Source organism: Zeugodacus cucurbitae, chromosome 2 (genome assembly GCF_028554725.1).
Source record: "Zeugodacus cucurbitae isolate PBARC_wt_2022May chromosome 2, idZeuCucr1.2, whole genome shotgun sequence".
NCBI classification, from domain to species: Eukaryota; Metazoa; Arthropoda; class Insecta; order Diptera; family Tephritidae; genus Zeugodacus; species Zeugodacus cucurbitae.
The window spans coordinates 25,804,532-25,826,362 of NC_071667.1; the positions used below are offsets into that span (position 1 = coordinate 25,804,532).

Here is a 21,831-nt window from a genome sequence, read left to right on the forward strand (position 1 = left end):
GCAGAATCACTTTGCAAAAAGTTGTTACTTTGGACTGAGTAGGCAACTGAAAAGTAAAATTCTCTCTCGACGAACTAAAATCAAACTCTACAAGTCGTTCATTGAATAATGTCCTGCTTTATGGAGCCGCATCCGATGGGACGGCACTAGGAGTTTTCGAAAGAAAGGTTTTGCAGAAGATTTGTGAACCTTTGAATGATGGAATCATTAGTACGAGTTATACTACGACATAGACAAAAAGCCGAAGCCACTGTACGCTGTCTAGATCATGTTGTTCGACTGGACGAAAGCTCTCTAGCTTTGAAAGTGTTCGATGCAGTACCCGCTGGTGGAAACAAAAGTATGGGAATTTAAAGGGTTTAAGAAAACATTGCTGTTAGATCTCAAACGTTTGTACCCCATTGGGGATTATGGGGCAATAGTTGGACCTCTTCAAACTAAACCTTTTGCACCGCATATTAAAAAGACAATATTGAGTACTTTAGACATGAAAAAAGCAAAAATTAATCACCAACTAATTGACAAATTCATTGAAAATGCCTTTACGAAGAATAGGTAACGGTAAAGTGCGGTTAACTGTATAACAGGTGATTAACAAGTAAAAAAATCTAAGTGTGTAAAGTGTTTCTTGACACTAACAAAATTGAATGAGTTTTGTTTTTTGTTGTTCTTGGTTTGTTTTTGCATTGCTTTCGCAGCTTTTTGCATCAATTCTCTTTAATTACTGTAAGTAACCATTACTGATTCAAAAAAAATGTTGAACTGAAGTAAAAAGTAATAAATTTTGCTGCGGAAAGTGAAAAAGTGTATTTATTTTCAATGTGTAAACTGTTTCTTGACAAACTGTATATATGTAGATGATGGGCGTGGTTATTGTCTGGTTTCACCTATTTCTATGGAGTATTAAATCAAAACAGCCGTTGTGCCAGAAAACATCGATGCCATACGTGAACTGATAATGCAAGACCGTCATGTAACATACCTTCAGATAGAGGCATGCCTATGCATTTCTCCCACCAGCATACATTCGATATTTCATGAACACCTGGCCGTAAAAAAGGTTTGTTTTCGTTGGATCCCGCACAATTTGACAATCGCTCAAAAAAAGGCTCAAAAAGAGTGCTTCGAAAATTGGTTTGAGCGCATGCAAAAGTGTATAAATCTTGATGGAGAATATTTTGAAAAACAATAAAACCATTTTCGTTGATAAATATTCCTATTTTCATTATTAGGCCAGAAATATATAGCAGCCCTCGTATACACAAAAATTCTCCTCTGATATAAATTTTATTTATTATTTTGATAAAAAAAGTTAATTCCGAAAACAAATTGTTTACCATTACTTGGGTTGCTGTTGTCTCAGGTCCATCTTTTGTAAAATGGTCAAAATCGAGAACGATGTGGTTAAAATCTGAAATATCAAAACAACAACAATTAAAATAAATACATAATAATAGTAAAAAATAGGTCAATTACACTGCGAAACTTCTTCACATTTAAATTGTACATCTTGCCACCGGTCAAACGAAAAGGACGCTGAGCGTTGAGTATGAAGAATAAAGCATCCTGTTTTATTTCACTAGAATGCAAATACCAAGGACTACGTTGAAGGCCCTCATCACAACGTTTACTATTCAAGAATATAATTTCGCCCGCATAGCAGATCATAAACATTTCCCAGAGCGCCAAGAGTAAGTACTGACTAAGCGAGAGCAGACGCAAGAACGAGTTAGCGGCTGTGGACTTAAGTTTGGTTTCATTATTTTCCGAAACTTCGATATACATCGTGCGCTTACCTTGACCCAAACGAATGCAACTAGGCAGACCAGCACTGTCACTTCAATAGTTTTGAGAAACCATAGATAAGTGTACAGTTCTTCCAGCATTTTTAAGCCGCGGAGTATGTAACGATGATGCGCAATGCAAGATCTAAAGGCGATTTTAAATGCTTCGTAGAAATGCTCGTCTTTCGGGGTTTTCTCGTCCAATGGATGGGATATGCAGTCCAAATTGGTATTATGTTCTTTGGCGCTATAATATTGATTGAGCTCATAGTTGGCGATGTTTTGTTTTTCTCTCAGTAAACTGTGCAAGTAAAAGTTGGAAAGAGTATTTCTTTGATTATTGAAACATTAAACCAAATTCAGATGGAGTTAGTAAAAGATATAGCCAAATTTAATTAGATGGATTTATGAGAAACTGTTGGACTCGGAGTTTCCAAGTTGAAGGTCGTGTCACCCGATTTTATGTACTACGAAAATTATTTTTATTTCTATCTTGAAGATTCTTCACAAATTTAAACTTTTTATAATCTCCGCGGTGCTATAATTTAGTAAAAGACTTATGGAGTTTCAGGTTACTTAAAGATAAGTTTTCTTGTCGAGAGACTCTGTTATTTCTCAAACTAACTTCGCCTACGTTCTATAATACAATACTAACTTACATGAGTTCCGATTTCGGTTTTCAGCTCAGATATGTGGTAGCTAAAATATTCTTTAGACTGCAGTTGAGCACATCGAATTGTCCAGAGAAGAGCACAGATACCAACAAATAGAAAGCACTCGTACAACCGAAGGCACCAGCTACTTGTAGCTGACCCACAGTTTGCAGAAAGTAAACGACCTCGTAAACCACTGGTACCTAAAAAACAAATCACTGCGATTAAATCATTTACAGCAAGTCAAGCCAAGACAGCCGTAGATTTACCTTATAATCAATGGGATACCAGCAGGCTAATGGCAAGCTGCGGTCTTGATCAAAGATGGGTACGAACAGCCAAAATGTGACGCCAGCATAACAGCAAATCAGGAATACTGTAGTCCAAACATTCGCCAAATCGGTGCTCTCCTTTATTGTTACGTAAGTAAATCCAGCCGCTGATCGTGCTCGACAGTCCTCATTCAAGTAACGCATTAGCTCTCGAATACGCTTGGGTTTGATGCGTTTAAAGAATACTTTGATGACAATTGCCCACGTATAGATGACCGTCTGGATCATACAACTCACTATCAATTCCAAATCGCCTTTATCCTTATTGAGATATATGGTGCACATAAAGAGTATATCGATGTGTAGCAATGTCAAATATAAAAAAACTTCGTAAGCCCAATCCAAAGTGATGGCGAGACATTGCAAACAAGCAGGGAAATAGCGTTCAAGCGGTAAGCGATACATGGCGGTGAACCATAAATTGCAACGCATGAATCTGAACATATCACGTCGCTCCATGTAAGGCGGATATCCTTTGTTCACCGTTGTGGGTATACCGGTTTTTTGCGTCTCTTCATCAGCCATTTGTGTCACAGTTCCTTGAAATTGAATAATTTTTGTTCCCTTTATATAGGTTTCTAAGTACCATAATGTCAAACAATTTCCATTTACCCAACAAGAATATCACCCCAACGCGAGTATTTAATAAAACAAATAATGCTGTAGTGAGGTGGTTTTATATGGAATTCTAGTTTATAAATAAACACATCCATGAAAAAAGCTTCGAAATAATACAAGATCATATCACAATGAAGAATTATTTGAAATTCGTACAAAAATTTGATATATTCGATTGAGATAAAATCTGCAAACATAGTGAAGTATATAGTAGTATGTGTCTCTATATAAACTTGTAGGGATTGAATACCACCCTGACGGTCCGGTCGTAAAATTAGATCTTTCGGAATATAATGTTAAAGCGGGTAGGATCTGATCAAAGTCTTTTTGATGGACCTCCATTGACTATTACGATGTTAAACTATTAACGCTAGAAATATTGCCAGAAAGTTAGTTCTTGAAATAAGTATAAACTCTTTATCAAAAAAATCAAAATAATATCTGATTAAAAGGAAAATTATATTTGGATTGTTGTTTGATTATTTTGTGACTAAAAATTATTTTTTTTTTACCACTTTTAAGAAGTACCATAATACAGATAAACTATTCCTACAGGGTTGAATGCATGACTTCATTAATGAGAGGGTTGCATTCCTTATGAATAAAAATATACCGTTGTATGGCAATAATTACTCAATTAAAACAATTTTATGGGCGAAAATTTATTGGTTTCATTAAAGATTGAGTGTGTAAACTTTTAAACTTTTTGAATTATATTTATTTACGACCACAGAAGTATGGGTAAACTCGTGATTAAGCCCAATGGGTAAGTTATAAGATTAACTGATTTGAAACGAGTGTAAAAGCAAGTTCCAATATTGTATATATAAACTAAATATTGCATTAAATATTTATGTATTTCTTAACTTTTGATTTTAATAAGTTGATCGGGGGAATGTTAAAAAATTGGGTCATACATTATTAAATAATTAAAAAAGATATCTCCAAAATCTCTCTTTCTATATACATATATGTATATATATTTGTCGAGTCGCCTTTAGTTTCCCCAGACAATTTTGGTATTTTATCAATAGGTACATAAGAATCCTATATATAGCAAGAATGGGGGATGGGGTCATATGTAGAAGTTCACGCAAGTGAGGAAAGTTTCTGATTGCCATTCACTTGGGAGTGGCAAGGAACGATTCTTTTGCATATGACTCAAGCAGCTCACGACTTCCGGTTTTAGACCAAGTATCCCCTGGGTAGCTAACAGACATCCGTTTGGAGGCGAGCTAAAGTGAGAAGGCGAAGCCCGCTTGTGCGGTTGTGCGTAGGGCTTGGGGCCCACCACATAAAAAAATCTCCCCAATGAAAACAAACACCGAGCCTCGGATGAGAAACCCCCCTTTTGATGACGACCCCTGCAAACGTACTAAGGATCATGATTTGAGGGCATGCACCTGGAATGTCCGGACTCTTAATTGGGAAGGTGCCTCTGCCCAGCTGGTTGATGTCCTCATACAACTAAAGGCTGACATCACCGCCGTCCAAGAAGTGCGATGGACGGGACAAGGACGGAAGAAGGTGGGTCCTTGTGACATCTACTACAGCGGCCATATAAAGGAGCGCAAATTCGGTGTTGGATTTGTGGTGGGAGAGAGACTACGTCGCCGAGTCCTGGCATTCACCCCGGTGGATGAACGTCTTGCCACAATCCGCATCAAAGCGAGGTTCTTCAACATATCGCTGATTTGCGCCCACGCCCCAACGGAAGAGAAGGACGATGTGACCAAAGATGCTTTCTATGAGCGCCTAGAACGCACCTATGAGCGCTGCCCCCGCCACGATGTCAAAATCGTGCTTGGCGATTTTAACGCCAGGGTGGGTAAAGAAGGTGTCTTTGGCACAACAGTCGGAAAATTCAGCCTCCATGACGAAACATCGCCAAACGGCCTGAGGCTGATCGACTTCGCTGGGGCCCGAAATATGGTTGTCTGTAGTACCAGATTCCAGCATAAAAAAATTCATCAAGCAACGTGGCTGTCCCCTGATCGAAACACGCGCAATCAAATCGATCACGTTGTGAAGACATGTCTCCAGTGTTTTAGACGTGCGTACGCTCCGAGGACCAAACATTGACTCGGACCATTATCTAGTAGCAGCAAAGATACGCACTCGCCTCTGTGCAGCAAAGAACGCCCGTCAACAAACACAAGGAAGGTTCGACGTCGAAAAGCTGCAATCACAACCGACAGCCGAACGATTTTCTACTCGACTTGCACTCGTGCTCTCTGAGAGCACTCATCAGGATCTCGATATAAGGGAGCTCTGGAACGGCATCTCAAACTCATTGCATACCGCTGCAGCCGAAACAATTGGTCTCCGGCAACGCCAAAAAACCAGTTGGTACGATGAGAATTGTCGTTCCGCAGTGGAGAGAAAACAGACTGCCTACCTCGCAACGTTGCAAACGACCACAACACGTGCGGGATGGGATAGATACCGAGAGCTGAAGAGGGAAGCGAGACGCATTTGCAGACGTAAAAAGAAAGAGGCCGAAATGCGTGAGTATGAAAAGCTTGAAAAGCTGGCCGACATGGGTAATGCTCGAAAATTTTATGAAAAGATGAGGCGATTAACAGAAGGTTTCAAGACCGGAGCATTATCATGTAGGGACCGAGAAGGTAATCTGGTAACGGATGTCCAGAGCACACTGGGATTATGGAGGGAACACTTCTCCGACCTGCTCAATGGCAGTGAAAGTACAACACCAGGAGATGGCGAACCCGATTCCCCAATCGATGACGATGGAATAGATGTTCCATTACCCGACCATGAAGAAATTCGAATAGCAATTACCCGCTTGAAGAACAACAAAGCGGCGGGGGCCGATGGATTACCGGCCGAGCTATTCAAATACGGCGGCGAAGAACTGATAAGGTGCATGCCTCAGCTTCTTTGTAGAATATGGTCGGAAGAAAGCATGCCTGACGATTGGAATCTTAGTGTGCTCTGCCCAATCCATAAGAAGGGAGACCCCACAATCTGCGCCAACTACCGTGGTATAAGTCTCCTCAATATCGCATATAAGGTTTTGTCGAGCATATTGTGTGAAAGACTAAAGCCCACCGTCAACGAACTGATTGGACCTTATCAGTGTGGCTTTAGACCTGGAAAATCCACAATGGCCCAGATATTCACCATGCGCCAAATCTTGGAAAAGACCCGAGAGAGAAGAATCGATACTCACCATCTTTTTATCGATTTTAAAGCTGCCTTCGATAGCACGAAAATGAGCTGCCTTTATGCCGCGGTGTCTGAATTTGGTATCCCTGCAAAACTAATACGGCTATGTAAGCTGACGTTGAGCAACACCAAAAGCTCCGTCAGGATCGGGAAGGACCTCTCCGAGCCGTTCGATACCAAACGAGGCTTCAGACAGGGTGACTCACTATCGCGCGACTTCTTCAATCTATTGCTGGAAAAAATAATATGAGCTGCAGAACTAAATAGAGAGGGAACAATCTTCTACAAGAGTGTACAGCTCCTGGCGTTACCGATGATATTGATATCATCGGAAGCAACAACCGCGCCGTTTGTTCTCCGTTTTCCAGACTAGATAAAGAAGCGAAGCGTATGGGTCTGGTGGTGAATGAGGACAAGACGAAATATCTCCTGTCATCAAACAAACAGTCAGCGCACTCGCGTCTTGGCTCCCACGTCACTGTTGACAGTAATAACTTTGAAGTTGTAGATACATTCGTATACCTTGGAAACAGCATCAACAATACCAACAATGTCAGCCTCAAAATCCAATGCAGAATCACTTTGCAAAAAGTTGTTACTTTGGACTGAGTAGGCAATTGAAAAGTAAAGTCCTCTCTCGACGAACCAAAGTCAAACTCTATAAGTCGCTCATTATTCCCGTCCTGATGTATGGCGCTGAAGCGTGGACGATGACAACATCCGATGAGACGACTCTTGGGGTTTTTGAGAGAAAGGTTTTGCGCAAGATTTATGGTCCTCTAAACATTGGCAACGGCGAATACCGCAGACGATGGAACAATGAGCTGTACCGTTTATACAACGACATTGACATAGTTCAGCGAATAAAAAGACAGCGGCTACGCTCGCTAGGTCATGTTGTACGGATGGAAGAAAACACTCCAGCTCTGAAAGTATTCGATGCAGTACCCGCTGGAGGAAGCCGCGGAAGAGGACGACCTCCACTCCGGTGGAAAGACCAAGTGCAAAGTGACCTGGCTTCACTTGGTGTTTCCAGTTGGCGCCAAAAAGCAAAAAGGAGGAATGAGTGGCGCGCTCTGGTGGATTCGGCTATAATCGCTTAAAGCGGTTCCTACGCCAAATATATATATATATATATATATAGCAAGAATTCTTAGGACAAATTACTCCAGTATCTATGTATAGCAGATCCGATAAACTTATTCTTCGAAAGTCATTTAATAGGTTTGAAATGCAAGGTAGATGCTGAGAAGATAGCATTTTGACTACGGCTCAGTTTGTTATCAGTTTCGGTGATTATGCATTTGTCCAATAAGCCATACCTGTAGAAACATTTTGATCCGAACAACGTATTTTGTTGTTGTTGTTTTTTAGTGTTTTTTTTAGTAATTCCTGGTTTATTAGACACTCCCCAGTTCACATGCTACTCACGCCGGATCAGAAAGCTACATAATTATATTCATAATTTATATGGTAAATAATAATAGGAAGTACACATTTTAATTCGTAGTTTTGTTATAATTTTGGTTTATTCATCAGCCGAATGCACAGAAATACAAGTGTTTGTGCCAAGAAGATAAAGCTGCATAAGTTGAGTTAAGATTTCATAGAAATTCGGTTAATATTTGCTCGTAGAATTCGAATGATTTTGATTTTTTCTTAAACGAACCTTAAATGAAGATATAAAAGTTTTAAAAATCTAAAATTAAAACTATTCTACGCATACATTTGTTTCTTCATATTTAATATTTCCAAAAATTCATACTTGAGTTAAGCTGTTTTTACTTGTCGGTACATATATATATACAATTTTATGAGCAAACCGCATAAATGAGCAATCCTAGGAGAAGTGGTCTAAAATTGAGTGGCTATTTGAATGCCTGCTGCACACGTGGCTGCCAGAGAAATTTCATTTCAATGAAGGGTAAGTGTGTCCGTTGCACTTGGAAAGAGCATACGAGGGAAATTGAGGAAGTATATTTACATGTGGGCAGTTGGTTCGCAATGAGAGGACATTTGAATATTGAATATTTACACGTATGTGAGCCAAAGTTATTTGCTCAAAGTTTTAATTTTCAGGTATGATTTCAAGTCTTTTGTTAAACTTTCCTTTCCGGTCGACTTTTTGTAGGCAATAATTTGCTTGAATAATATACCGTGTTCTTTAATCGCTGTTGTTTACCGTTAATGGAAAATTTCAAAAGAGCAACCAGAGCGAATAGAGTTCATCGAAAAATTATTATACCTATTTTCCAAAATTCATCTTCAAGGCAGTAGAAAAATTGCCATATGGAATTATTTTGCTCGTCTTTTAAGACTGGTACATCAAATTATATTCCTTGGAACTGCTCCTATTGATACTGAAAGGAGAAGTGACAATAAGACCAAGAAAGAGGTTATGTCTCTTAAAGCCGTCGTCTAAGCTTACTATGTGCTATGGTTATGGAGAAATTTCCTCTTCGGACTTAAGCTTTGTGATGATATCCGACTCAAAAAGACTTGAGGTGTCACATAGTTAAACTAGCTAATGTTCTATGTTTAACATGATTCCAGATTCACCTATTCCAGAGTTCCCGATCTTTTAGAAGTTCGTAGAGTTGTAGAAGCTCCGAATATGTTCTCCTAGCTTAGTTGTATATAGAGTGACCTTAGGTCACTAGCTAGCTGCTATCAACCAGTTTAATAGTATTTTAGCATCAATTAAGCGAACTTTAATTTAGATTGATTTACCTTAAAAAATAAAAAATAATAATTTTTGTACATTATTTTTGAATCGTGTTTTGATCGAGTTAAAAATAAAATGCGTATTTATCTTTGTAATTTTGTAAGTAATACTACTCGACTGTAGATGTCGCTGCCGGAAATAATGGTTGTGGTTATTAATAAGTAAATAAATAGCAATCACCTGTTGAAACTTACCAACTTCTTATGAAAAGCAAAAACAAAAAAGTATAACAACTGATCGATTTTCGGGTAGCCGGTAGTGCGTATGGCAAAAACTGGTTTCTCAATTAAAATTTTAGTTGATCCATTAATTTGGCTGTGTGAAAAAGACGGTATGACAACGGAATAGAAACCGCAGTGGAGTAGGGACAGTGAAATGCGACGTTCTCTTTTTCGACGTTCTCTTGCTAGCTTAGCATTCGCATTAGTAGTAAAACATTGATTTATTTTTTCTGATTTTTATTTATTTAATTAAACATAAACGAATAGTATAAAAGAAAAGATAATGGAATGAGTGCCATGAGTAAGTTTAACCCACTTAACAAATTAACAAAATGAGAAAGATTTGCATATATAAAGTACAAATGGGAGTAATAATTTCCGCAACAGTGTCCACAAAGACACAGTATACCGAAAAATCAAGGGTCGATACGGAACAGTAATAACAAAATGATAATAATAATGATAAAATTGAATTATTTGTATACACACACACAGGGGAATGGTATTTACACAATTGGAGGAGCGATGTCAGTAATTTATTTAAGCTATAATACGAATTTGAGCACAAAAAGCAGCAGCGAGCTTCAAAGCAGAAAGCATGAGAAAGCCGCGGAACGCAACCGTATCCGTACATCCGTTCTATCCTAGCGCTAATCTCAACTAAGAATAAATTCGACCTGGAACACCGGCAATCTAATCGATGTTCAGTTGTCTGAAGGTGCCCTCCATGCCGAACAAATCGTCTTTGGTCTTCGGTGAGCCGGGACGCAACGATTCGTTGGCCTTCTTGCCCTCCTGTTCTTTGAACCATGGTGTGTATTCCTCCAACTTCTTCTTCCATTGCTGATTCAATTCAACAACCGAACCAGCTTTGCCACCATATTCGTCGGGCAACAAGTCACGTGGCACCGCCTTGTACAGGCTTTCGATGTTGCTGTGGAAAGTGATACGATTGCGAATCTTCTCCTTAACGAAGGGACGCACAAAGTTGAAGATCGTATCGACCAATGGTGAAATATTGAACACATGCACCTCCTTTACCTTCACCGGGTATGCCTCCTGCACAGCAATGAGGAATTTCTTAATCACAGTTGGCGTGAATTTGGCAAAATGGTGTGCCGTAGCCAGTGTGGCATCGACAATGAAAATATCACCGGCAATGCCGACTTTCTCCTCCAACAGACGAATATCGCCGATCATGAGTGCCACTTTGGCGGCATCGTTAATGTGATGCGCCTGGAAGTCGACATCAATGCCGCGCACGAAAGTGATACGGCGACCGTTGGGCGTGAGACCGGGCAGAGTTGGGCAGTGTCTGGTAGTTGGAGAGAATAAAAGGGAAAGAGTGAAAGACATGAGTTTAGCTAAAATCATACGCATGCACATGCAAACACTTACAAGTAATCCAAGACCATTGACAATTCAGGCCGACTGATATCACGATTGGCAAAGAATTCCGGTACGGCATTACGCATCGTATAGTACATGTCCAGCTTCTTTTTCACCTTCTCCAAACTGAATTTGCAGCCACGCAAGAATGTTGCCAAACGGCCATCATCCATATCCTTGGGCAGATGCGGTTGTGTGTCCAACCATTCGCGTATGAGCTTAATGTCACGATCGATATCCGATTGGTTTTCGGGTTCGCGAAGTTCCTCACGAATGGAGACGCGTTGTTGGGGTGTGGGCTGAATGAGCATCATCTGGTGGGTGAAGAGAAGAAAAGGCAAATTGTGTTTAGTCTTTGATTTAAAATAATATTATATTTTTTATATTTTTATTAATTTTTGTTAGTTTATGAAAGCTGAATTATCGACTTTAAGAAAGCACAGTTAAAAAGCAAATAACTTGGCATAATACTAGTATAATGAACAAATTTTGTTAACTGATGACTAGAATAAACAACTGGTATAAATATAAAAAACTGGTATAAACAAATATAGCTGTTTTTTGGACTGTAATGAATCGAACAAACAGTTGGTTTATTATAAAAGATTAGCCCAAAAAATAGAAGCTCACATAACTGGTATAAATATAATTTGTAATAAAATATAATGGGGGTACTGAATTAAACAAATAACTGGCATAATAAAATGTAAATACTTTTCTTGTGATTTTTTTTTTAATAATAATTCAAGTATTTTTGCTTTAAAATTAGTTTTTTATATTTATAATTTATGACATTTTTCTTGAATGCAACTTTCGACCCAAACGGTTCCGCCTAATATTCTGTTGTAACATTTTCCAACTAAATAAATGAAGAGTACAGCCAAATGCAAATAATAATAGTGTATATAAACAGAGACAACCTTCAAAATGTTCAAATCATCAGCGTAGCTTCACAATATGCAGCTAATAAATCTGCATACAAGTTGCGCAACATGTCGATGCTAATGTTGCGCAACATACTACTGTTGACCAAGCAGATGGTAAAATGTTGGCGATAAATGTACGTGTGCTGTGTGAGCAACTCGACGAGCTTGAAGTTATTATTTATTTGTATATACTTCACAAACTCGCGACGAAATGTGTACGTAAATAAAGAAGTGCGATTAAAGCAGACTAAATAAAAATGTATAAACACAACCTAAAGATGAGCGCCAATTTTGACAGTCAGGCGTAGTGCCGGCGACCGGTAAGCAGTCCTGTTTTAAGCATAACTAATTAGAAGATAGAATAGTGTTCGCTCCAGCTTTTGATATTCTAATAATGTGCTTTAGTTTTAGGCGCTTGCAGCTGCTCAACTGGTTTTGGCTGTTGCATAAGCGTTTGACGTTCATATAAATATATGAAATATGATAATTTATAGTTGCTGAGTGCTTGTGTAACACAGATAATAAAATGTGCGATTAAGTTTATGAATAAAATATTTCGTTGCATTTTGTTTTCTAAAATGTTTTTAAAGTTCTTCTACTACATCTACTATCAATTTTGTTGCCAATAGCTAAGCGCGCCGAATGACGCTCAAAAGCCGGTACTGAAGCTCAGCTGTGTGCGAAGAATACTTGTTTACCTATTAATGTGGGCAAATAACTTAATGTAGCAAGTGCAAATTAGCATTTGGTTTAAGTCATTTTTGTTTATTTATTTGTAATCACACAAAACCACATTTCCGCCAATTATGTTTAAAACCACGTGTTTTAGTTGGCGAACGGAAATCACTGTAGGTGTGGTGGAGAAGCGCACGGCAAGGCAAATTTCGAAATCGCGTAGTAAAAATTGAAAAATATAATATATAAATAGTATTTTCGACTTTCATTTCAAATTAATTGTCTTTTAATTGCTCGCAATTTTGTCTACGTTAAGTGCTGTACCCAGACACAATCATAAATTTTCGTTCAACAACAGTTGCAATTATTATGTTGTCTTTAATTTCAAAGAAGATTATTTCTCAATTTTACAGGCGTGGCGTCACGCTTGATGACATCGCTACGATAACAGTGCCATTTAATTACGTTACACATGCATATTTTTTGTTATGAAATTATTTTTATTTTCAACTTTTGCTGCCGAGTCGAGCGACGCAGTAGAAATATTTTATTTATTTTTGTTTAAATTTTTTTTTTGTTTATTTTTTTTTTTGGTTGTTAAGGTCATCTGTCAAAAGATTTGATAGAGGGTTTTACAAGTACAATAATCAGAAAAAAATTTATATATGGCAGATAATTTTTTATAAAAATATTTTTTTTTTTTTAATTAATTACTTGACAGAAAATTTCATAATTTTTGAAACATACAGGGTGGTTAAAAACTCAAAACTTTTAAAAAGCGCCAACAACTGCAATGAAAATTATTTTGGAATCTTCTTGGGGATGGTATACATGTATATTTCTTTTTACCTTCTAAACAGTTCTTTAAATTGCTCATAATGCGTATAGAGTATGAAAAACAACTGTTTCTGATAACAATAACGTATTTAAAGTCTACAAGCCCCTAAAAATGTCTGCAATTGTTTCATGCTCCCAAACTAAAAATAAAAGAACAAACAACAAAAACTATATTCAACCATACTCACAATCATGATTCAACCACGACCCCCCCACCGCCCACTCAACAGTTACACATTCGTTTCATTCATAGTAATGATTAAATGGCAATCAAGCGACAACACTAACAACAATAACAAAACAGACTCGTGCCATCGTGAGTTGTCATTTAGGCAGATTTGTGTTAAACTACTCACGACTATTTGCAATGCTATTTAGTAGTGCACAGTTGCATGTCACACCCACAAGCACACACATACATATGTATATACAGACATACATACAAACATTGAATTAATTTCCTTACACGCCACTTGTTTGCTAACAACAACGACAAACAGCTAACAAATTAGTTGTTGTCAGTCGTCTTGCAATAGTTAATGTTGCTGGCAGACTTAGCTGTCGTTGTTGTTGCTGTTTTTGTTGTACTCACAATTTGCATAAACACTTTGTCATGCCATGCCGCAGGCAACACAGACAGCCACACTACAAACATATATACACATGTACTTATATATTTGCCAACTGCTGTCGTTGATGTGAATGAACCGGCATCGCCTTTGTCGCTATCGCACACAACCCCTCTTACACCTACACATGTATATCAACACACATACACACGTCTATTTTTGTCTGTAAACAAATGCAAGGCATTCCGCTCTCACTTCTACTAATATTGTGCAATAGTTTCTTTGCTCATTTCATTGATATTATTGGCGGTCGGGTTGTTGCTTAATTGATTAGCATTAGTTGGGGAATTTTTTTATATAAATGTGTATTAACTTCCGTTGGAGATTTGTGCTGTCATTACGGGACTTACGTAGTTTCTTATGGAATACTTAAGCAAAGAAACTCGATCACAGTTGAAGAAAGGGCAAAAGTTTGAATAGAAAAAGTTCATATATAGTACATATATTCTACCGAGAACATATGTACTCTATGCTATTATTGCGTCTGGATGGTCTTAACTTCGAAAAGACCCAACCAATTTCTCTAACCATCGAATATTTGTACACTCTAGAAACAATCTCAGAAACAAAGACACATTGTGTAAAATCACTAACTTCGTTAATCTACTTTAGCCAAGTAGGAGAGACACTTCCTATGCTCTCTCCTCTCCCTTTATCTCTAGCGGTTAATTATAAATAGAGTTATATCTATATATTTAAGGATATACAATTCATCAAGGAATAATAAACAAAAAACATTTTTAAATAAGTGTACTCTGAAGAATGATATCAGCTTATTTAATATACTGAGAGTTCTATGAAAGAACTGTGAGAGATTCATTTTATATATAATATCTCCATTTTTGTTAAACATTCTAACTTATAGTACATCAAATATTAGCTCAACTATATACATACAACATAAGTAACGGTTTTTCCAACAATTACTCTAAATGTAAATGTAATCTAAATGAAAAAGCTTACAAAACACTTATGTAAGTGGACTTTAGCGTGGCTAATGTACGTTAAGGAAATTGCTAAACAAATTTGAGACGACATAGAAAAATGAAAAATATGTAAATAAATATAGTTCATTAGAGGTATGTTCAAGAAATAACGGGAACTTTTGTTTTTTAAACAAATATTTATTCTTTCATCTACATTAATGCTAACTTATACCAGTGCTTCTTCCAATCGTCGTGGAACCGCTCTAACTCGATTTTTGGGATATTCTTTGGCTCTTTCAGCGATTTCTCGTATGCTTGTAAAATAAAGACCCTTTAAGATTATCTTTATTTTTGGAAATAGGAAAAAGTCATACAGAGTTATGTCTGGCGAATCTGGAGGCTGGTGCATCTTTACAAAAAGTGTGAGCTTTTATCAAACGAAAATCGCCAATCTCATAAAAACACGTCTAACCTTAGCGGCTGCTACAGACAAAGTAAGCATGAATATAGTTGGAATTTTTACTGTACTTTAGGAGCATTTATATCAACAAAATAAAACATATTTTTTTTGACAATTGGAAAATTTAGAAATCCCGTTATTTTTTTAACACACCACGTACATATACGGTTACAACCAGTGAACACTTAGTGAGGAGTAATAAAAATTTAAATACTTTTTGGTTACTAAAAAATATTTTTTTTTTTTGAAAATTGGAATTTAAAATTCCCGTTATTTTCTCAACACACCTCGTATATGGATACAGCTAGAGGACACTTAGTAAGTGGTAATAACAATTTAAATACTTTTTGATTACTGAAAATTATTTTTTTTTTTTGAAAATTGGAATTTAAAATTCCCGTTATTTTCTGAACACACCCCGTATGTGGTTACAACGAAGAGTTAGTGAGCTGTAATAAATAGCAATTTAAATACTGTTTGATTACTGAAAATTATGGTAGTGTCGGTGGAATTTCAGAAATTTTGCTGATAATTAAGGATTAGTTGGCAGCACTGGTGAACATTTCTCTCAAACCAGGACTAAAGAGTTGCTAATTGTGCAGAATTATAATTTCTGTTTACTTTTCTAGAAGAACTAAGTTTGTATATATTTCGTATATGTGGTTAAATTATTTGGAAATATTAATTTTTATTTTTCTTTTATTTTAATTTTTCACTTCCTCGATTAAAATATAAGTAACAAAATGAATGCATTTTCACTTTTTTTACCAAAACTTAAGAAAAAAAAGAGTATGAAAAATATAAAATTAATTATTTGAATTAAATTTTTTTATTAATTTATTTTTCTCTTGCAAAATTAATCGCTTTACTCAAGATTTAAAACAGTTTTTAATAAAAGCATAGAAAATCAAATTTCGCTTCACATCCCTGTCACAAGTGTGGCAAATGCAAAAAGCAAAATTAAGCAAATGCTGAGTATAATTAAAAAATATAAAATAGTAACAGTAAAAATTTGATGGTTATTAAAACCATCTCAGTTGTTGTTGCAATCGCAGGCAGCACGTTTTCGTAACATTTCGCTTTCGCATTTTTTCGCTTTGCCATTTTGCTTTTATTGCATTTGCGCCGTGCGCACGTTTGAGACCGTATGACCAGTAAATGTGTATCAACGGTTAACGGTGGCGCTTTCGATTTCGATGCAAGTGGTGGATTTGTTGGTGCTTTTCAACTGCTGCAAAAATTACGCTACGTTATTGCATGCAGCTAGAATGTGCAACAAATACAACAACTAATACAATCCTGTTTACCGTTACAATGTTGCTGTAATACATTGGGAACAATTTTGTGTTGTAAACTTTTGCAAAATCGATTTTGTACGCTCATTTTGGAGGGGAAATTAAATAAATAACAGTAGCACAATACACACATACATACATATCTACATATGTACATATGTATATGTATGTATATGAATGTGGCTAATATGCTTGCAATTGCATTTTGCCTGACCACTCACTTTGCGTGTAGAATCGCATTAAATTGTTGTTATTTATTACTTTTGTTGCTTAGTTAGATTTGGTGCGTTCACTGACGGAAGATTCGTGGAAACAATGCAGAGGAGTTTATGAAATGCATATATACTCATACATATACATAGGCATAAAAAAATATATATGTAAATATATATAAACACCATACGATCAGAAATCAATATACAAACCGCAGTCAAACAGTGCTAACTCTTACAAGTCCGCAATTGCAAGTTGATTATACTCGCCAATCGACCTGCAGCTTGCTTGCAGCTTTGTGCATTTGCTTAGTGTCTTGTTGCTGCTAGAAGTTGCAACAACTTTTAGAAAACCAGAAGCAAACCTGTTTGGTTGCTCTTGCGGCAGCTTTTAGTCTATTGTCTAATAGTTGCTGGTGCTATTTCTTTTTAATTTTTCCGAACATTTTTGTATTTGTTTTTCTTGTATATGCATATTAAGCTAAAACCACGTCTGTGTTTATTGACCTAAGCTTGCAAGCATTTGGCAAGCACTTTGCTTACAACATACTTGTTGTTTGTTTATGTTAGCCAATTTTTGTCATTCTTGTGTGCCGGGAAGTGGCAATAAAAAGGTGATAAATAAATTTTCGCAATTTTTATTTAAGCCGTTCTGTGAACGCATGGATTTTCAGTGAGAATTATGAAAATTTGTTTATTACTTGCTTTAAGTTATGTTTATTTACTTATAAACTTTTGCATGAAAAGTCAACTGGGTGTTGTGCCAGCTTCTCATGCATCAACAAAGGAAACGCATAATTGGAGCTTAGTATTAATCGAAAAGGTTTAAAAACATTTTTCAATTGTTGGAAATAAAAGTTTATTTCCAGATAGGTACGATTATTTTATATAGAATTTGTGAGGTGTATGACTTTGCTAAAATAAAAGTAAAAGAGCCTAATTGTAGGCAATGCTTTTTATATATGTATGCTTATTGCATATAAAAGTAACGGAGAATAAGTGAGAAAATATGCTCAGTTTAGCTGAAAACTTTCGAAAATTAAAATTTTTAATTTTAAAACTTTTTAAGTTATGAAAAATTGTTGAAGACAAATCATCCAATATTTTTTTTTTAATCTAGAAATTTTTAAATTTTTGAATATTAAAATTGTTAGCTTTAAAACTTAAAAAAATTGAAAAATTATAATGGTTGAAAACAAATCTTAAGAAAATATATTTTTCGCTATTAGAAATTTTTTTAATATAAAATTTTTAATTTCAAAACTTTTTAAGTTATAAAAAATAGTTGAAGACAAATCTTCCAAAAATAAATTAATCCAGAAATTTTTAAACCTTTGAATATTAAAATGTTTAGCTTTAAAACTTTTTAAGTTATGAAAAATTATAATGGTTGAAAACAAATCTTATCCGCATATTTTCGAAATTAGGAATTTTTAAATATTCGAATATAAAAATTTGTCATTTCAAAACTTTTTAAAGTTATGAAAATGTATAATAGTTGAAAACAAAGCTTGCAAACATATTTTTTTTTTTCGAAATTAGAAACTTTTAAATTTTCGAATATAATTTTTTTTTTAATTTCAAACCTATTTTAAGCTAAGAAAAATTATAAAAGTTAAAAACAAACCTTCCAAAAATTATTTTTTACGAAATTAGAAATGTCTAATTTTTTAAATAATTTTTTTTTTTAATTTCATGGCTTTTTAAATTTTGACAATAGTTGAAAACAAACATTCAAAAAAATATTTTCCTCGAAATTAGAAATTTTAAAACTTTTTAAAGTATGTAGTTGAAGACAAATATTTCAAAAAATTTGTTTTTTTGCAGTTCGTAGTTAAATTATTAAATAATTTATGTAAGATATTAAATATATTTATATAAGATATTAATTTTTAAAATTATTTCTTAACTAAAAACCAACTACTAATAAAAATTTACTAAAAAACTAAAAATTAACTAATTTTTTTTTAATTTATTTAAAAAAATGTAATATTTATTTAGTATATTTATAGTATAATAATTTTAACAATTTAATTAGCAATTACTTAATTATTGTTTTTGTTGCATTTATAGTATTAAAATATTAAATAACAACACTCAAAATGCGTTACCATCAATATTTCGCGAATTGCATTTGCAAAAAAATTAAAATTTGCATATGGGGTTCATATATTCAATACAAGTGTTTCATTGCATCAGCTATCAAATAAATAATAACTAACTAAGTAGCCGAAATCTTCACAATTTATTTATCGCATGCAAATTAACGTAACCGGGTCTTTGCCGGCATCTTTATTTCAATTGATCTTCGATCGTCATGGCATAGAAAACGACGCAAAATAGCCGCAATACTTCCGCAATGACCTCAAGGTGTGCGAAATTTATGGAAAATATTGGCGACAAGTTGGCCAGCTGCTGCCAACCATCAAGTAAACGTACAGCATTGCCACAGTCACCTAGATTTCGCAGCGGCACAAGCAAAAGACTCAAGCGTTGAGCTTGACATTGCACAAGGTTTTTCCTTGTTGTTGTGTTTGTTGCTGCATAATTTTTGCAAACAACCGTTTTTTTGTTTTGTGACAACGAAATGGGTGTGTTGTTTTTATTTTCTAGTTCACAATAGAGTGCCTTAGCAAATACCTGATACTCGTGCATTTTACTCTTATTTACTTTGTATGAGACGCAAGTGCAAATATTTGTTGCAAAATGAAATTGGTAAAACTATGTATCGCATTGCGGTTTGCGATAAAAGTTGAGTGTAGTGAAAATTTTAAATTTTTTAGCAAATAATCATAACTGTAATGCGTTTGCTAAGTAATTTTGTGTTCACAATTTTTTTTTTAAATTAAAGTAACAGTTATTTTAACCGTTAAGATGCAGTTTTATTATATTTGCATTGTAATGTAAATATCTGTTTATGGCTTTATTCATTCCATTTGCTAAATCTTATTGACTTTAGTATTGTCATTGCAACTGCTTTGTAGCAATAAAGGATATGAGTATTATGTCGAAGAATTTTCGTTTTTTGAAATATTTTTTCAATAAATTTTTTGAATCATAATTTCAGAATTTAATTATGTTTATAATAAAGAACATTTATTTGGTGCTAGCTGATTGATCGTGTATGTACTTGTGGTGTGATTGCTCAATCTGCTGGATGCAAAATGCAAAACAATTTTGATATTTTTAATTTTTCTGATTGCACAAGCATGCTGGCGTAGTGTATTGTGAATTTACCGTATTTAATTGGAATTTTCAAAAATATTTTGGGGAGAATTTATTGATTTATATGAATCAATGCCGCGCATATGGGAAATTATGAGTGAGGAAAATTGTAGCCGCGAACTAAAAAACAAGTGCTATAAGCTAATGATTGAAAAATTTTATTAAATTTCAGTTGATTGCGCCAGCATGTTGGTGTAGTGTATTGGCCGCTTTAGGTATACTTATATTCATTAATTCTGATATTTATCTTTTATATAAAAGATTTCATCTTTAGAATTTATAATAATGTTAATTTGTGTTGAGAATTTTTTGCCATGAAAGCAAAATTTAAAAAATCTGTTAATTTAAGTTTTTTTGCACTTATGCTGATATTTTAGCTTATTTTTTTTCGAAAACCGAAATCGAAAATAATATAACTAATTTTTCGAAAATATTAAAAAAAAAATTTTTGGGGAAAAAATGGAATTTTTTTATTTAAAAACGGTTCGTTCATCAAGGGTTAAGAACTGTTTAAGCTTCCTAAATTATTCTAAAAATTCAATATAATATCAAATATAAAACGTTTTGGATTGAAATATAACTGACTTTGTATACATTTCGATAACTTTATTTTAATTTAAAAAAAATAGTTGGTAACAGACAAATTGCTGCAACTGATATTTTTGTAAATATTATAATAAAAAGAAATTTCGAGCATAAATATTGTTGGTATATGACGCCTATGTAAGTGAAATAGATATTTCTAGATTTTAAAAATTACTATTTTTTGGAATTTTTAACTCAAATGTTAAATTGCTGTCAATAGTTTAAATATTTTTGATATTTTTGCAAACAGCAATATTCGATTTTTTCTTGAAAAAAATGTATATTCCAAAAAATTTACACATATGTATATTTACAAATTATTTGTTGCTTTGTGTGGTATATACCCAGTGGAGACTTCTTTTTTGGCATTTAAATATATATAATTTTTGGCACAAAATAGTTTTTTGGTTAAAAAGTTAATAATTTTACACAATAAACAGTAACTTTTTTATTTATTTTTATTATTAAAAAAATGAAAACTGATTTGAAACACCGAAAAATCACAGCCAAGTTCGCTGCTTAAGTCTTTTGTTTGCACTTATTTATTTTTATTATTTTCTATGTTCAAATATTTTTTGTTTTCAGAAAAAAAACTTAATCCTGTTGCGCTTCCTTACCTTGAGCTTTTTTTGAAGTTGTTTTAGATGTATTTAATCCAAAAAAGAGTACGAACGTAGTGGTAATCCTTTTGCAATTTTCACGAGCGTTTTGCGTGCTTTAATTAATTTTTTGCTAATATTTATTTTTGGTTTTTGAATTTTTGGCAAATATTGTATTGTTTCACGACCGCACTAGCAACAACGACAACAACCGCTTCGTTGGTAGCTAAATCTGCAACTGAACACTGCCAAACATGTTTTGCCGCTATATAAGTCCGGTCTAGCTGCAGTCAGTTGTTGTAGCTGACGCTGCCGCTGATGCCGTTGTTGTTGTTGTGGACGCTGCATTTCACGACGCCGACGTTGTGTTTTGTGCAATGGCACATCTAAGCGGCCATCTAAGCAGCACACAATACGTCAATTGGTGCATTGTTGTTGTTGTTGTTGTGCTTGTTAGTATATACATGCGTATTTGGTGTGCTGTGCAGCGCTGCTGCGACTCAACCGAGTTCCACATCACTAAGTCAAAGCCGAAACCGAAATCGAAATAC

General features: G+C 34.9%; 2 protein-coding genes across 2 annotated transcripts; both read right to left on the minus strand.

Moving 5' to 3' along the window:
* Positions 1-1,339: 1,339 nt before the first annotated feature.
* On the minus strand, positions 1,340-3,289 carry LOC105213188 (odorant receptor 83a-like). The gene is made up of 5 exons (XM_054225754.1): positions 2,707-3,289; positions 2,465-2,640; positions 1,797-2,085; positions 1,477-1,743; positions 1,340-1,411 (listed from the first exon to the last, which is right to left on the minus strand). Exons 1-5 carry the CDS (start codon positions 3,226-3,228, stop codon positions 1,340-1,342), a joined length of 1,326 nt encoding a protein of 441 aa, XP_054081729.1. The 5' UTR covers positions 3,229-3,289.
* Positions 3,290-9,742: 6,453 nt separating this feature from the next.
* LOC105213130 (alpha-tocopherol transfer protein-like) lies at positions 9,743-21,534 on the minus strand. Its single transcript, XM_054234874.1, has 3 exons — positions 21,299-21,534; positions 10,921-11,225; positions 9,743-10,837 (listed from the first exon to the last, which is right to left on the minus strand). Exons 2-3 carry the CDS (start codon positions 11,223-11,225, stop codon positions 10,216-10,218), a joined length of 927 nt encoding a protein of 308 aa, XP_054090849.1. The 5' UTR covers positions 21,299-21,534; the 3' UTR covers positions 9,743-10,215.
* Positions 21,535-21,831: the final 297 nt, after the last annotated feature.

Excerpts from the sequence above, each read along its gene's own strand:
- LOC105213188 (XM_054225754.1), bottom strand. The coding sequence starts at position 3,228 with ATGGAGCGACGTGATATGTTCAGATTCATGCGTTGCAATTTATGGTTC. Across the intron at positions 2,086-2,464 it reads GCTACCACATATCTGAGCTG|TTTACTGAGAGAAAAACAAA; the intron begins AAAACCGAAATC and ends TTACTTGCACAG. Across the intron at positions 1,744-1,796 it reads TTGCATTCGTTTGGGTCAAG|TCCACAGCCGCTAACTCGTT; the intron begins GTAAGCGCACGA and ends ACCAAACTTAAG.
- LOC105213130 (XM_054234874.1), bottom strand. The coding sequence starts at position 11,225 with ATGATGCTCATTCAGCCCACACCCCAACAACGCGTCTCCATTCGTGAG. Across the intron at positions 10,838-10,920 it reads TCAATGGTCTTGGATTACTT|ACACTGCCCAACTCTGCCCG; the intron begins GTAAGTGTTTGC and ends TCCAACTACCAG.